Below are 17149 nucleotides of genomic sequence, written 5' to 3' on the forward strand. Positions count from 1 at the left end.
TCGGGGAATATCTTGTATCTTCCAAAGAGAAAAAGTAAGACGATATTGTCTTATATTGTTCATGTAACTTTCCTAAATATTCGATTAATTTTCTTGATTAATATAGATTATTTAGAAAATTGCATTTCCTACTTTCCACTAAGAGAACTGCTCTCCTCTCATGGTAAAAAAATTAAATGGAAAAAATTGTCGTTGTTAGGAAATTTTAAGATGAGTGTAAGTTCAGTCAAAAAGGTTAAAAACACAAAATTCAAGAACCCAAAAAAAGTTTATTTGTCCTTAATAAGATGACATTTAGATGATACATCCAATCAATAATTATATGCCTCTGTGCAAAAATAAATAATCTATGAATAAAAAAAATGACAAAATGCGTATATAAACTATGAAACTTTATTAAGAGCCTACAATGATATTATTGATGGGAATGTGGATGAGTTTGACAAAGAACCCGATGAATCCCATAATGCAGAATCCTATGGCAGTGGCAATAGCAATTTTCTGAAACTCTAAATTTGAAATTAGTAAAAGTTGGTTCGATGTGAAAAGCTCTGTTTCAATGGGGCAGAAAATCAACTCCAGATCATCTGAAATATATGCAAACAAGGACCCCAAATACAGATTAAACTTATTGTGAATGGGTCTGAAACTTCCCTTGCATTGCAACCTAGAAAATCAGTTGTGCTTAATTGTTTTTGGTGGAGCCTTTGGATCGTTTCTGACAGTCTGGAATTACTTCTCTGTTAGAACAGACCTACTACTTATAGTTATACCTTTTCTATCAGGCTTGGTGCATCTTTTGACCAGTCGAATTGAGTCTTTGGCAAATTGTCGACCAGGTTCCAGGAACTTCAATACTTGATCCATAGTCCTATTGATACAGAACAATCTTAATACATATATGAAACTGATACCTGTCTATATGGTTAATATCACTATCACAAGTAGAACCACAGCATGTTGGAATGCAGAATTATTACTACAAAACTAATTAACATAAAAACACAGGAAAATTTAAAGCAACAAGAGTCTATCCTTGGGGATGAGGGGTTGTTCTTTGACAATTAAAGTTCTGGAAAATTCATATCTCCAGGTTTTTGTTATAAAAAGTCTTACAAACTGAGAACTAAACAGCAAATGTAAGATTTCATTGGGTAATGAAAATCTGCAATGTATGCATGACCATCTTACCTTCTGTGATGACCATAGTGGCCAATATAATTTGTTGAACTTTTTCCATAAATATGAAAAATTCGGAATAATAAATAGATAATAAAACATTATGAATGCCATGGGCTTAATTTGATGATTTTTTTTGGCTCAATTTGTGATAACAGACAATAGGTATCTTATGTTAGGAAGGCCTCAATAAGAGACATGCTATATGGGAAAGGGAGAACATAGTGTTAAGAAGACACATTATTTAAATAAAACAATTAATTTGGGCACTATTTGGAAAGGTAAAATGGATATGATAAATGAACCTTATACGCAAAAACTGCTTGTAAACGTATGGTTTAGGACAAATGAATTCCATTCGTACCATTTTTGAGTTGTGGGCCTAATTTTTGAAATTGGACGAGTTTTTTAGTCCTGTGAGAAAACTGAAAAACCATGAAAGACTTACCACAATATCAAATGAAACTAGTTTCAGCTATTCAAGTTAATAAGTAATGATAAAATGCGCTTCTCAAACGGGCTCTTAACAGCAAATATCGCTAATTCTTGTGCTGATGAAAACTGTAAATTTGTCAATTGACGCGGCCACGACGATATAAAGCAGTGAGAGAATTGACAACGATACATGACGTGGAGTATTTCGACATTCGAACAATCGTCTTTCAGTGTTTCGGTTGTCTTGTACAAAAAGTATAAACTAATCGATGGCGAGGGACCGATAATTATTTAAGAGCAAGCAGGATGCAAAATAGAAAGTCTTTGTCAAAACAAGAAACGATTATGAGGCTTTTCGGAAACAATTACCGAGTCCAATTCCACAGGAACGAAATTTTTGCTGACCGTGATTGGTCAAAAAATTCCGTTGACCAATTTCATTGGAGGGAAACTTTCGTTCTTACTCTTATATACTCTTAGAGCTCTGGACTCATCCACCTGATTGATCCTTATCAACTGTTCTTTTTCAATTAATCAGATTTATCCGCGGTAGGGGCCAATGATTAATTTAAACTTAGCGAAACTAAACCCAACTTTCACAAATTATGACGACCCCATAAGTCATAAGAAATTACTTCCGTTATAATACGCACTGTGACGAAGACAAATTTCTTACCTAAATTAATAAACAGTGTGTCCCAAGCAGATTCTATTTTATTTTTTATTAAAAACTTTTATTAAATTACTTTTAATTTTCTAGAAAACGAGAAAGAACAAAACACAATTTTTTTATTTCGTTCTATAGTTTATTAACCGAGTTGAAAGTTATTTTATGTATAAAAGCATGTTAGGGCATTTTCTTACGTACAAGGCGATGACATTCAAAAATTAATTCTATCGCCGTTACTTTTTCATTTATTAGGAGAAACTTCCGAAATTCTTATAGGAACCATCTGGACTTTTCTCAGAAAGAATTAAAACAAATTATTTCAGCGATATATTAGTTAATACCATTATCTCATTTGTAAAGTGTTTGTCATAGTAGACTTTGGAAGATTTTGTCTTCATTATGCGAAATAAAAAAAAAACAAATGACTGCTCTCAGTTTCAAAATGGTTTGCCAGTAAGATGGTTTGATTCCTTTTACTTCATAACAGTAAACCGTCTAACTTTACCTCTAAATTTTCAATCTGTCGTCCATACTCTGAGACTGTTGCTTCCAAAAAGTCTTGCAGCTGCTATTCTTCGCTTTGTAGGAATTTAATTTAAGCTGCAAAACCTCCAATGTTAATTTCAGAATCGGTAAGTTTTATTTATCATATTTTGACATATTTTCATCAGGATTTATGGTATTTTATTTTATTTCATGCAATACTTCTAAAGAAATTTGCCCGTCTGCATCATCACACTTAAGAATTTGATTATATTTCGTGTAGGGTACTAGCTTGATATCCTCAAGAGTTATATAAAATGGCAAAATTCTTAGATTTTGTCTTTATCTTCAGCACGTATAGCAAAGGATGTGGGTATTGTAGGTGTACCCAAAACCCTTTTTAACTAGTTTCTTAATTGCTTAGGCGGTGACCAACATATTTATGTTACTTTCACTATAAACAGTTTAAAACTTGAATATATGAGTAAATTTCGTGAAGTTCGTTATTTCTATTAAAGTAAATAATTGGCTGTGGCTGTTCGTGACATCACAACCGTTTTTACTCAGTTAAAGAACCAGTAACGCAGCAATTGGTAAGTTTGGCAGCAATGATGACATTTGGTAATGTCAATTTGGTATTTGTCAATGCCAATAATAACTATTAGGTTCCCCTCAATTTTTCTTTACTCAATTTTTGAGGAATTTCCTCGAGACGTCGATTTTTAAAATAAATGGTGTGGTGGATTTCTGGTTATTATAGCTGTCTTAAACTTCAGATTTTGTACAATGTAAGACGTTTGATTATTGGGGAGCATCAGTAACCATCAACCACACCAAAAGCCAAAAAGGTGACTAAAAATGGACGTTATGCCTTTATGTGTTAATTGGTCTCCAAAATTCGTATTTCACGATAATCCGGTTTAACGAATATCGCAATTTCAGGAACGATTTTATGTATATGGCTTATCTGCCATAAAGCCTCCCTCACATCCCTTTTTTGATGGAAGAACATTCTTCCAGTCGGCATTTAAGGCTTTAATTCATTTGTCATACTAATTTTATCTTTATTTCTCTACATACTATATCGCGTTAATCTATCTACAGTTTCTCTCCGTTAGTGGTGCTTTTAAGTGCTTAAATGGAAGCTGAATCTGTTTCTTCGGATCCCAAAGAAGTCTCACATGAAAAAGAAGATCCCTGCCCTGCTCAGCCTGAATTGAAAGAAGAAGTGGTTCTGCCGGTACCCACAAAGCCTTTTAATGAAAGTGAAAAGAAACTCCATTCCAAAGTTGTTGAGACACATAAAGATAATGAAGAAAAAGGGGATGAAGATGTCCCCGAGGACTTCTTTGATGATTTCCTGAAAGAAGATTTTATGGCTGGTTTAGATATTGTGGATGAAGATGTTGAATATGTAGCAGAGACTAATAATGAACAAAACTCCATCAAAGATAATGGTCCCAAGGAAAGAACAAAAAAAGACCATGTAGTGCATTTTAAAGAGTCTCCTTCAGAACTCTATTTCAAACAAAAAAAGACAAAGACGAAGAGAAATACGAAACATGATGTGGAGTTCAAGAAATCTGACCATGAACCAGAAGATTCGAAAAGTTTCAAGAAGACCCCTTTGGAAAAAGAAAGAAATGTCGATGCTGATAATTTTGACATTAGGAGAGATCCTGAGAAGACCCGAAAAGCCATTCAGCGGGACAAAATCAAAACTGCTAAAGACAAAGAAAAAAAACTAATTACTGACATTGTCCAAACAGGTTTAGTGCCACCTGGTATGGAACTTGAGTTTAATATGGAGGAAGTCTGCAAAAAGTCTGAGGAAGAAAGTACTGATCTTAGAGAAATCAGTCCACAAATTAGTACTGAAAACTCTAGCAAAAAGCCGTCACCTAGCAGCATCACAAAACTTAAAAAAACACCAAAAAAAAGAAAATCTAAGACACCTAGAAATAGTAGGGATCGAAGTAGGAAGAGAAGCCCTTTTGCACGTAGGAGCCCTGCAATGAGGACCAGCCCTCTATTGAAGGGGAGCCCATTGTTGAGAGCAAATCACCTGCTGAGGCGAAGCCCCGTGTTAAGACGTAGTCCGCAAAGATATAGCCCTCCCAGGCGCAGGTCTCCAAGAAGGTCTCGAAGCCCTCTGAGACGAAGAAGTCCAATGCAAAGGAGGCGATCTAGGAGTCGCAGTATTACCAGAAGGAGTCCTCATTTCCCTAGGTCAAGAAGTCGTGAAAATTATTGGAGATTTAGAAGAGATAGTCCATTAAGCAGGAGAAGAAGGAGCAGTTCAAGAAGCCCCAAAAGGCAACGCAGAGACGAAAAGAAGTCTTTCCTAGAAGAATTGGTGGCCAAATTAAATGAAACACATCCAACATCTGCACCAGCTGTTCCAATGGCCTCTAGCAGCACTAATATTGGGACTAATTTCATGCCTGTAGTGACACCTCTACCACAGTTCTTCACGCCCCAACCTATATTAGTAGCACCAAAGCCTGACATCTATGACGAAAGCTTCTTCATAGGCTCAGCTCCGCCAACCACCAAATCTTTGCCAGTCACCAGAGCTCCAGCATTGAATGTCAACACCCAAGAAAACGGAATACCGAAGCCCCAAGAAGCAACCAAAGTAATAAAATTCCAGTATTTCACTGTAACACTTTAATTTCCTTCTGGTTTTTTAGCTGTATGAAGATAAGAAGATTAATCTTAGTGATTTCTTGGCTATTACTGCTAAGCCTCAAGGTGTGATATTACTTTGTTCTTAGTATATAATTTTTTTATTATCGTCGGGTAGGGAGGCGAGTGCCTTTTCTAATTTTTTTGTATTTTTTTACGCAGTGAGTAGTAGTAGTACATCGTCGGCGAAATTGCAGGAGAAAGTCAAAGGTAAGTTAATTCATGAAAATTGTGATTTCTTATTAATTGCAGGGTTGGCGAAGAAAAAATATCATTTCGAGGTGGAAAGTGTTTCTTTCCTGTTCAGGTTAGGCCCGCTCGTGTTGTACCAGTTTCCATGTAAGGAAAACGTAAGAAAAGATATCGTTACATTATTACATACAGGATGGTTTGCTTTATATTAATACCAAACCAACCCCTTCATCAAATGATAGATAACATTAAAATAATAATTTATTGTGTTTCTAAAGCAATTACGGTCATGTCTATTTATTTAATTTTGTTCACAAGTGATCTCTATTTTTCCCCAAAAGTTGCAAATAACAATTATACTTTATTTAAAACTGTCTTAAAATTTTGCTTCTAGAGTCAGAATCTAACTACGTCGCCGATTATTCTACAATTTCGTAATTTCCTCTATCTGCCCTGAAGTGTACTGTCTGCTTCATGGAAGCACAGAGCAGAATTTATCATAAAATTAAAAATATAATTTGCATGATGAATTGCCAGTAACGTTGCCTATCGTTTAGCGAAATTTTGGTACTATAAAGTGGATCGCTTTGTAGATAATTCATTTTTTTTTGTTGTATTTCTTATATATTCAATAGACAGAGATGACGCATCTCGCTTTTACGCGTGTCCGAAAGAGGACAAAAAATCATTTTGCATAGGTCTGTTCCCACGGAAACATTCGCCAAAAGTCCCAAGGTGTATTGCGCAAATTTCTGACGGTCCGGAATCAATTACTCCTTCTGTCGGAACATACCTTCTAATTCGTAGCTTTTGCCAGCCCTGTATATTCCTAAAAGAAATTTTCGAATTTGTTTTGGTGACAGTGGACCCGCAATTCCGCTAGTGTTATAATCAGTGCAATATAATGACTAAACCATTGATGTGCCTCAATGGCTTCCAGTAATCCAACGTTGCCAAGACGCCGTCAAAATCCTGAATGAAAGAAGATTTTCGGGCCCCTTGGTGGTGCAAAAATCCAGCTCCTACGCCTGCTCTACGGATATGACTATGTCTCCTTTGCTGCGGAAACCTTTGGTTCAACTTCCTTTTACCACCCCAGGAATAAAGACGTCCGGCGATGTGGACTTCAAGAAGTGCTGCGAGTTTTTGTTATATCGAATTGGAATTGAGAAGCGATTAGTTAAATGTGAAGATACCGCACAAATACCGCTCAGAGAAACCCCAAAGAAAGACGTCAATTCACTTCCCAAGTCTCACGGTAAATTGTTTCTTGACCCCTCTGTTGCAATCAAGTCCTCGTCGAAGTCTTTCAGTACTCAAACCGACAAAGAGCTTTCGAGGTGTCAGGAGTGTTTGAAGCGGAAAAACGTGTTATATTCTAATTGTGCTGTTCAAGCCGGTGAGGTTTTACTAAAATTCTCTGTGAGCACTCAAGTCACCGAGGCAGACTTCTATTCGATGATACCGAAAACCCAATCGCTCGCCTCGTTGACTCCGGCTCAGTTGCTGGGAAAACAGTCGATGATACCTGACGCCTTCAGAGTCAATTCGTCGACCATCGACCAACTCAGGGCGAGCGTGAATAGGCTCAACAATGCCCAAGGGCGGTACGTTCCTAGCCCCCCTCTTCCGCCGCCCATTCCCATGCAGTTCGTCAACCCCCCAATGAGCATGTTTACCCCCCAACAGCCTTTGCCCTTTCGTCATCCTAGTGTGAACCCTCCTAACATTCGACCCCCAAACTACTATAACGAGGACAGAAGGAAGTGGAATTGAATTTTTTTTTTGGTCTTCAATGAGTGGTTTTTCGGCTGATCTTCGGCAATTGTTATAAACTTTGGTATGTAGGTGTCTGTAACCCCAAATATAGTTATTAAAAGTTGACAAAGTGTGTTATTTAACCGCGCGCTGAGGGAGAATAGGGAAAGGGTTGTTAATAAATACGGCTTTATTCATCAGACGTTATTACAGGAGGACGGTGCGCATTCGTTTCAACCAATAACAACACTGTAACATATTGAAAGTAAAACGAAAAGAGCAGAAGGCACTTTTAAGAGAAATGGAAAGCAACAATTTGGCAAATTACAACAAAAATAACAACTATATACAGAGTATATAACATTTAGCGTGGTAACAGAAACGTGACTTTTAACTTAATGTCTAATAATAATTATTCGTTAATGTGTAAATGGCTCTATGTAATGATATAGCAATGTATATGTAATATAATTTACGACAATGATTTACATTACATTATGTAAAGGTTAAACATTAATATAATTCGCTGTAAATGAGTAAATTATCGTGAAGTACTCACATACCACTCTACTTGTATCAGTTTGGACCCGAAATTCTGAAGATAATAATCTTCCATTTAATATATAAAGACAAATATCGCTAATTTCATAGTGTAAATTTTAAATATAAGTAATTTATAAATATATTAGGAACAAGCTGGTATTGTTACAATTATTAAAGCTACCGCGCGTCAATATCAAGTTTTCTTTACACCTTAAATATATTAAATATAAGAATGGAAGGCATTCAATAAGACGCTTTTTGGTCTGTTTGGTACAATATCGGGGAGAAGGAGCACAAATACCTGCTATAAAATATATAATATACACAAACAAACAGCGTAAGTAACAAAATACTTTGGTTAAAGAACAGTACTTAAAAAATGCAACAAAATTTATCACAGTTACTATATACCTACGTTTTATAGTTATATAAAAGCTGAAGTAAGTAGTATAATGTGAAATGCACTCTTATATAACTTGGTGTTTCTTTTTATTATTTGATACACGTGATGATTTGTGATAATAAATTGAAGAAAAAGCACTACATTGGCCATCTTTGGTATCCTTCAAGGAAATTGATTTTGAGTCACTTGGAAACCGAATGTGATGCTACAAATAGATTTTGTGCGTGTTGGACATGCGTACCAGAAAATATCGTAACAGGCAATTTCGGTATACAGAGTGATCACTTTTAGAATTCGCACTATGGTTATTTCCCAATCAACGTCAAGAGTTAAGTTCGGGCGATACGTATTGCGAAAGCGACCACCTTGTGTCCCACAATTCAAAAATATTAAAAACGAACACGACTGTGAATTCTGAACTTTGTATTGTTCACACATACATTTCTGGGTTTGTCGATCAAGCCGAAAGTAAAAGTCTTTGCAGGCTTTCAATTCTGTAAGGTGTAAAACATATGATTAAAACTTAAGTGTTAATCATATTAATTAGTTCGTTTATGCGCGCGAAGTAAGTCATATGTCGCAAGAAATGGTGAATCTATTTCTTACGTTATACGCCACTTCGACTTATTATGGTATTACTCTTAAAGTCGTCAAATATCATTTCCTAAAGTTTTGAAAATATAAAATAAAAAGTATTTTTTATATTAAAAAATTAGTCTAAAGAGGGATACTATAACAGATGTCATTATTGATGTTCACAACATCATTAAAAGGGAAAACTTACTACCTCTTACGTCTTACCTTACTGAAGATCTGCAAAGGCCTCAACGCGAAATTGAAATTTTCAAGTTTATAGGGAAAACTTCCATGAAAAATTCCTACATTTTCATGGAATTTGAAATTGAATTAGTTTTGAGATCGTAGTTTGTGGCAAATATTTTACGTTAACCATTTTTAAAGTTTTCAACATGATTTGTCTTTTTTGTATTGTATGGAGATCAAATTTGCATTGAAAACGATTTGAATGCTTCATGAAAATGAGGTAACTGCAGGAACCAAGCAACCAGCCAACAGAAGTCGCAGATTGTGCCGTAATAAACAATTAATGCGGCAAAATGGCTAACTTTTTCCCCTGTCTTTGTTTTTTAATCTCCGAAATCGACAGCTTAAAACAGCCGCTCTAACGCTATAGAAGCATTACAAAACATAAAAAAAGCACCTTTTCTCGTATATTGATGATTTTTTACGTTTACGAAAAATCAACAATTTGAGAAACGTAGCCTTAAAATTGAAAATCCTCTTCACACAAAACACTAAATTTTCAAAATAATTTTGTTACGTGGCCATTTACATTGAAAATACCGTATTAATGGTATTTTTATGGGCATTTTTCGACGTTACACCATCACTCAAATGCGTCAGGATTATTACTTTTTAATTATTATTATTTAGCTTCCGTGGGTTTTGATGTAAAATCTGGGGAAGTAACAACTTTGCCTTAAGTTACTGTTAGTAAGATCGATTTGTGGCGAATTCAGGTGCCCGCCCAGTGCGCATTCAGTGCAGCAATATGGACGGCGAAAGCTAAGTGCGCCTGTCTAATGCTTTACCAAACATCATAATGCAACAAGTCAAAAAAAAGGCGGTCACATGACCGTACTGCGTGCGCACTGTCGAGGGTGTCTCCACGCGCCATTAGTTAAAACCGCTCGAGTGATTTAGTGTTATTCCATAACATGTGAATTTACCTCCTACAAACGTGTTTCCATCACAGCAAAACGAGCCCTTTGACAGCAATTATACACACCAATTTTTCACTTTTCTGGAAGCTCCAACTGCTGTTTTGTCTCCTCCTCACATTGCCTTCTACCTTTCAGCAAATAAACATTCATATTGTCTTTCCCTTTAACGTAGACCAATCCGCGGTGCTCGAACTCGAACCTCTTTTCCAGTACAGACAAACAGTGTTCTCCAACTTGAATCCTTCCATTGACTCCTGTGCTATCCATCCTCGAGGCAATATTGACGGCATCGCCCCAGATGTCATAGTACAACTTGGTGTTTCCTATAACCGCAGCAGTAACATCACCAAAGTTGTACCCGATGCGAATAATCAGGTTGAACTCCAGCAAATCTTCGTTGAATCTTTCCACCACGTTTTGCATGTCCATGGCGAAATCCATTAGGACGCAAAGGTGTTCGTTGGGGTCTTGCTGGAGTGAGCGCATTTGCGAGTTTAGGCCGCTGGCCGCCATAAAAGTCGACCCGATAGTCTTGATTTTCTCTATTGTATCCTTGTATTCGTCCTTGTTATATAAAAGCTCGTCAAAGTCCGCTATTAATTCATTGAGCACTCTTAGATACTCGCGTCCACCCTCAAAGCTTTCGTCGTACATTTCATTGAAGTTCACAATACTAGCGAAAATAATCCCCACATCCTTGAAATTCTCTGAGTACTTGGCGTCCTTTTTCAACTGCTCCGCCACGTGCTCAGGAACTATGTTGTAAATGAGGTAGTCTGCTTGGTTTTTCAGCTCTTGCACGTAGCTTTTGTCGCGATTAGCCACGTAGTTTGCGTGGTAGCTCAGTCTATACCCAATCTCGAATTCCTTGTTCAGAAACCACACCAAGATCAACAGCATGGCCAAATTGAGGACTACATTCGAGTTTTTGTAGTAACACCTACTGCTATCACCGACACTGGTGACATTGTAAGCGGCCACGAGGGAATTTTCTAATGGATGCTGACACTGATTGGCGACGAAAAAGACTGTAAAAACCACTCCTAAAACCGTAGCAATGCTGCTTTTCATCCAACAGTTCAGCTGAGTAAAATTGCAAAAATGTAACAACCCTACGAAGAGCGGATAAGTGAACAAATGCAACTGATGAAGCTTCAAAGTGAAATTTGCTGCGAAATTGATAACTGCGGATAACATAGGAATGCTCACTAAAATGGCGCCGAAAAAGTTCCAACGGAAAAATCTGGAACACCAACACGTTCGATCTGTCCATCGCACCACCGAAACCAGGCACAGGCCTAAATTCAACAACTGCAGGAGGGCGCAAACGACGAAGGTCCCCCACCATATGGCCGTCACTTCGTACACTAAGGCCAAACTAATGGAAACTATAAGGAACACGAAACAAGACACGCAAATATCTACGTAAGTATTGAAACGGGAGTTCGCTAGAGTGTCCACCGCCTTCTCTTGATGGCTGAACGAGTGCACTTTATCCCGATAATCCCGCTCCATGTCCTCGTTTTTAAAGAACAGAGTCCAACGCGAAAGGGGCGGCTTTATGAAGTATGAGCCTTGGGAATTCGAATTGTCTTGGACGCATTTAATTAGCTGTCTATCTGACTGCTTGCGCAGGTTTTGAATCCCAGCGCCGTATTTGTCGAAAAAGGGACCATGTGGAGGAACGGTGGACAGTTTAGGTACTACAGGAATCGAGTTCATGGATATTTGACTGGACGTATAGTAACCCGAAACGCGATGCTGCAATCGATCTTGGTGTAACAGTCGGTGGTCGATCTACCACCAAGAAATCTTGAGTAAACTGAGATTTATATTACACTCGTAATCTCACCTGTATGCTGCTTTTCCTGCTATTGCTTTTGATTCCCGAATCTTTCCTACTATGGCACGATTCTTCGTCCAGCATCGCCATACTGGAAAGTCTGCTTGGGACGTCGAAGGAACGTTTCGGTCTTTGAAAATTGCCGACCGTTACCGTGGCGCTCCTTGCCCTAAAATAATAAGAGATGCCCATTGGGGTCATTGTTTCGGGCTAATTTAGTGGTGAACAATGCTACCCTTAAGAAATGTGTTTGGAATTATTTCAACAAATCGTTTTTAACTTGATTTTATTCAAAATTGCATCCTGAGAGTACCCAGTCATACGTACACAATATCGTTGAAGAACATAATAAAACACATTTGGGGACATGCTGTTGACGCAAAATTTTAAAGTAGCATTACCACTTCTTGACTAATTTCTGATAAACTTCCCCAACTCACCTTTCAAATGGTTCTACGCCACCATCGGGATTGGGAGATCTGCCTCTTCGTGACCTGCTACTGCCCGTCCTGGTCAACACCGATAGATCCCCTTTACCGTACTGTCCTCTGTAACTTCCTGTAAAAAGTCACTGTAAAATCATCATTTACCGGAAATTTAGTGCAAACTACGAACCAACCTGCCCTGATAAATTCCACCCCGGGGCCGTAATCAAACGCGCCGATATCGCTTCTTGAATGACTTATGTACGATTTAATGTCGATAGTGTCCTTGTTCATGGAACAGTCTTCGTATCTCGATGCTAAGGTTGTTACCGAGTCTTTTTTCTTGCCATTTAATGTAATAGATTCGATTATTGCCGGAACCTAAAGGGGTACAAAGTAATAACGTTTTTCTATTTCTGGTTTGAATTATTACTTGTTGATATCCATCTTCACTTGCATCGGTTGCCCCAGAAACGAAATCCACATCAATATCCGGTTTACTACTACTGGTGCTAGTTTTTCTCATAAATTTTGGCATTTTCCAGTTCTTTAGTTTTATTGAGTATTTTCCTGAGCTCGCGGTTGAGGTAGGTGTTTTGATGCTTTCCACGGTGACGCTGTCCGGTTGGTCCTGTTCGTTCTCTGAATCTATAAGAAGCACGTTTCTAATACTGATATATAAGGCAGGGAAAGATGTGCGCTCTTACCTAAAATACTCGGCAAACTGCTGGCTTTCATGATGCACGAATCCGGCGAAAGAAAGTTTTTATTTTGAGGCGAGTTTAAATGGGTGGTATCACAAGAAAGGACTCTGGGTCTTGAATGGGGAGACAGGGAGGTTATGGAGGTGGGAGGAGAAACGAAAAGTTGCAACGAGTTTGCATACTTTTGTCTCCCCTCTGAGCGAAAGCTCCCTTGATACGAAGGACAATTGTCCGTCTTTCTTCCAAGAATAAAATAAGTTTTCAATCCTATAATGAAACACGTTAAAAATCAACGACTTAACAGAAACGCAATCTTACCGGAAACGCAATCTCCATCTTCAAGCAAATACTGATCTTTGAGAAAAGTCCTCGTTTTTTCAGAAATGTGAACCATTCCTGGCTTTCCGGTGCTTTCCATTTTGTTGGCCAAAGATACGTCATTGCTCCAAACATCAAATTTGAACCTCTTGGTACCTACAATCCCGCATAAAACAGTCCCAGTGTGTATTCCCACTCTCATATTAATCCCCTCGTGTTTTTCTTGGTCAAACTGTTTAATCGCCTGTATCATGCTGAGCCCCATTTCAACGCAACACTGCGCATGGTCTGTTCTAGCTTTAGGACATCCAGACACACAATAGTAACAATCTCCTAAAGTGGATATTTTTTCGCAGTAGTGATCTTTACATAAATCATCGAATCGTTGGAAGAGATTATTCAATATTTCCACTAATTCTTCCGCACTTTTCGTACTGGACATTTTGGTGAATCCAACAATATCAGCAAAAAGAATGCTAACATCGTTCATGGTGTCCATGTTAAAAGGCCGAAATAGCGATCTAAGATCGTTGTTCCCAGACTCCCCTGAAGGTCTCCTTGCGAAGCTTTCGTCTTCATTCAGAAGCCAGTTCGCCACACTCGGAGGCATCAACGAATGGATCATGTTTTCTTTGAGTCTTTTTTCCAATTCCAGCTGCTTCCTCACTAAAAGGCTTTGTCCCACCTTCATGAAGGTCTGCCTCATTCGAACGTTATTCATCAAATAAATGTGCAAACCTATGAGATGTATTGCGACGTAAGACAACATCTTCACAAAAACAACGGATACTTTTGAAACCGTCTCGGCATCAGAGGCCGGTCTGAAAATTGCACTGACCAACAGCTCAAAACTAATGGAGTATAAAATAGCCAAAGTTAAGGCCATGTAAAGCTTTACAGGTATCAAAGAGTAAATTAATATCAATAGTTGGATGCAGAGACAAATTTGTCCTCTTGGGGATAGGATCAGTAAGAGTAAACTTAACGTGGCCGAGCATATGGCATAACCCAGCGATATTGAATAAATGTGCTCTCGGAACAGCTTTGTGTACGTTAGAAAGAGAACTAATATGTTGTAAAGCAAGAGTATAAAAAAGAGTATCACTTGAAGTGTTAAATTTCTAGAAAAGTCGATCAGGAATCCCTGGCAAATTAAGTAGATCAACCAGAAGACTGACTCGCAAATTGAGTAATAAATTGCATATCTGAAACAATGATTATTGTTTGTTTAGCTAGACAATCAATTCTAGATATGTTACCTAAGTTTAAATCTATAATGAGGAAATGCACTTTTTTTGTACTGGTCTTCGAGTATTTCCGAATCGAACGTGGGATCCCACCAGGATTTTTGAGAGGCCCTTTCAAAGGGAATAGGAAAGAACTTTCCCCAACACCTGAAAAAGGCAAGAAAGGTTCTGTTGCAAAGATCCTAATTATTTCAACATAGCGAAAATTATATTTCAAGTATTGTGAATTGGAACTTTTTTTTAACATATGCAATCAGTTTTGATGCACTATAAATCCATGATCCATGAGTGTATTAATTGGCTCTCAGATCATAAAATTTATAACAATGGCATGAAGTGAGTGATGAGCTAAATTTTCAGGATATAAAAGACTATACACTGATGCCCTATTAGAACTGCTTTATAGCTAGACTGGTAGTGGCGCTTTCAATAAAGGAAGAGATATCAGAATCTATGGGTTCAGAAGTCATGGTGCCAATATATTCAATTGTGTCACAAATATATGAATTGTGATTCAGAAAATTCGCAAATTGGCTAGTCTGACCATATAAATTTTAAGACCAGACAAATGATATATAAAAACTGGAGATAAGTAAAGAGATCATGATGATGTGAATTGGACTAGAAAAGAAAGAGTTTGATTGATTGGTAGAGTACAATTGTAAGGACAACAACTTGATCAAGTCTAGGGTAATACATTTAGAATAATTAAAGAAACAAAAACTAACACCATTATTGAAAATATCATAGGAAAAGTGCTAATAGTTTAATGGTTGACTAAACGTAAAAAATCGTTTCAGTATTAGCAGCCTTTGTAGATTAAAAGTCTTGTATTGCTTGATCTCTAAACATCTCTTTTGAATGCACACCAAATGTCTTTGTAAATCTAGACAGGGAAGTCTATCAAAAAAAGTATGAATTAAGTGCTAAAAAGTAAAATAGTACAAAAAAGTTAAAACAAGATAAATCACATTTCATTAATTAATATTCATACAAATCCATTAGATATTTAAACAATTACATAAGTATTTCAGGTTGCCTTTTTACTATTATGGTAATCAATCAAATCAAAAAATTAAATTTGAAAGTAGATCCAACATTACACTTACAAATCTCTGGGCATTAAGCAAATTTTTTTACTTAAATCAAGCATCATTACCTCTAGTATCTTTGGAAGCATTTTGGGTACATTCACAAGAGACACTCACCCAGATTCCCTGGACATCTGCGCCAACATGACCTGAAAGTTGGGGTCCAGAGACAGTTGTACTTGTTCTTCATCTACAATGTCCGAAGGATGGTCATCTTGAATCACCTCTGCCTTCAAGTAACCAACTGAATTGACTACTTCAGAGGGCATATTTACAGTTTTAGGCTTGTACTTAGTTCTTAATCACATTGTTAAGAAATTGGTTAGGCTGACGCAGAGATTATCGCCTAAAGAGCAATTTTTTGTGTAAAACTATATGTGAAAGCAGGTTAAATCTCAAATCCTAAGCTAATAACAATGAATTATACAACTTGGCATCAAAAACATTAGTTGGCACATAAATTCCAGGAATTTGGCTGGAGTTTTTGGAAAACCAATGTTCCTAATTTTATAAAGCATAAATTACACTGTGCCACACAAAGGTTGTTTTACAAATAGTGCAACATTCAAGGGCAATAAATCAGACAATATTGTTTGCATAGCACAACCTGCTGTCAGATTATCTGGTTATTTCATTATGAGAGTAAAGTTAATTTCCTTTGCTTGAGTAGCTTTTAGTTCTTAGAGATAAACAAGTGTGTGAGTGTATCTCAAAGCTATGAGAGATTTTAGGTTAGGGAAAAATATTAGAGCAAAGAGAGGAAATGAAATGCGTAGCTCCTGTGTGTCCCTGCAAGTCCATGAGGCATCATAATTCGTCAAAAGTGCCATAAAAACTTCCAGACTTTGGTGCTTACCATTCCCATTCGATTTAAGTGTTATTCCTCACTTCCATACCCGGTGAATCACTAACACTGATCCAGGACCCCCTGAGTAAGCTTTATTTCCAGAATCTGTGCTATGGGCATAATACTTTCAAGACCTAAACTTGATAGAAATAAAACTGTTTGGCAATCTAAAATCAACATGCATCATTATTCAAAACAACGATTTTGGGCGTTTATTAAAATTCGTTGATAAGTAATAGAGACGGTCGTTCATTCGAGGAGCGTTTAGACGACAAGAAATCTGCATTTGCCGACTGCCAGTTTATTAAAAATTGCTAATTACATATGGATTTTACAGGCGGATCGTACAATTATTTAAAAAACATTTTTTCTTTTGACGCGTGACGAATCTGACGTTTAAAGTGGAGGATCAGCTGTTCAAAACTGCGCCCTCTCTGTAAGCAATTTCGAATTGTTTATCTATCTCTATCTAAATTCATTAATTCAAGCAAAATAGAGATATTGCTACTGTTCTGAATCAAGAAATGAATTGTATAAATGTCAGTATCAGGGAGATAAACGTAAACATGTCAAAATTGTTT

General features: G+C 37.2%; 3 protein-coding genes across 3 annotated transcripts; 1 reads left to right on the plus strand and 2 right to left on the minus strand.

Moving 5' to 3' along the window:
• Positions 1-249: 249 nt before the first annotated feature.
• On the minus strand, positions 250-1785 carry LOC136343031 (protein transport protein Sec61 subunit gamma). The gene is made up of 3 exons (XM_066289398.1): positions 1628-1785; positions 774-871; positions 250-509 (listed from the first exon to the last, which is right to left on the minus strand). The coding sequence occupies exons 2-3, from the start codon at positions 865-867 to the stop codon at positions 397-399; spliced, it is 207 nt and encodes a 68-aa protein (XP_066145495.1). The 5' UTR covers positions 868-871; positions 1628-1785; the 3' UTR covers positions 250-396.
• Positions 1786-3403: 1618 nt separating this feature from the next.
• On the plus strand, positions 3404-7535 carry LOC136342985 (muscle M-line assembly protein unc-89-like). The gene is made up of 5 exons (XM_066289315.1): positions 3404-3615; positions 3886-5405; positions 5461-5521; positions 5618-5665; positions 6588-7535. Exons 2-5 carry the CDS (start codon positions 3906-3908, stop codon positions 7421-7423), a joined length of 2445 nt encoding a protein of 814 aa, XP_066145412.1. The 5' UTR covers positions 3404-3615; positions 3886-3905; the 3' UTR covers positions 7424-7535.
• A 42-nt stretch (positions 7536-7577) lies between these two features.
• Positions 7578-16954, minus strand: Ac13E (Adenylyl cyclase 13E). The gene is made up of 10 exons (XM_066289295.1): positions 16578-16954; positions 15839-16067; positions 14643-14777; positions 13384-14588; positions 13069-13332; positions 12795-13009; positions 12556-12742; positions 12377-12494; positions 11946-12105; positions 7578-11890 (listed from the first exon to the last, which is right to left on the minus strand). The coding sequence occupies exons 2-10, from the start codon at positions 15988-15990 to the stop codon at positions 10166-10168; spliced, it is 4161 nt and encodes a 1386-aa protein (XP_066145392.1). The 5' UTR covers positions 15991-16067; positions 16578-16954; the 3' UTR covers positions 7578-10165.
• Positions 16955-17149: the final 195 nt, after the last annotated feature.

This window comes from Euwallacea fornicatus, chromosome 13 (genome assembly GCF_040115645.1).
Source record: "Euwallacea fornicatus isolate EFF26 chromosome 13, ASM4011564v1, whole genome shotgun sequence".
In the NCBI taxonomy this organism is placed as follows: Eukaryota; Metazoa; Arthropoda; class Insecta; order Coleoptera; family Curculionidae; genus Euwallacea; species Euwallacea fornicatus.

Excerpts from the sequence above, each read along its gene's own strand:
- LOC136342985 (XM_066289315.1), top strand. The coding sequence starts at position 3,906 with ATGGAAGCTGAATCTGTTTCTTCGGATCCCAAAGAAGTCTCACATGAA. Across the intron at positions 5,406-5,460 it reads AGCCCCAAGAAGCAACCAAA|CTGTATGAAGATAAGAAGAT; the intron begins GTAATAAAATTC and ends CTGGTTTTTTAG. Across the intron at positions 5,522-5,617 it reads TATTACTGCTAAGCCTCAAG|TGAGTAGTAGTAGTACATCG; the intron begins GTGTGATATTAC and ends TTTTTTACGCAG.
- LOC136343031 (XM_066289398.1), bottom strand. The coding sequence starts at position 867 with ATGGATCAAGTATTGAAGTTCCTGGAACCTGGTCGACAATTTGCCAAA. Across the intron at positions 510-773 it reads CACCAAGCCTGATAGAAAAG|AGTTTCAGAAAATTGCTATT; the intron begins GTATAACTATAA and ends TTTCAAATTTAG.
- Ac13E (XM_066289295.1), bottom strand. The coding sequence starts at position 15,990 with ATGCCCTCTGAAGTAGTCAATTCAGTTGGTTACTTGAAGGCAGAGGTG. Across the intron at positions 13,333-13,383 it reads AGATGGAGATTGCGTTTCCG|GATTGAAAACTTATTTTATT; the intron begins GTAAGATTGCGT and ends GTTTCATTATAG. Across the intron at positions 13,010-13,068 it reads CAGTTTGCCGAGTATTTTAG|ATTCAGAGAACGAACAGGAC; the intron begins GTAAGAGCGCAC and ends TGCTTCTTATAG.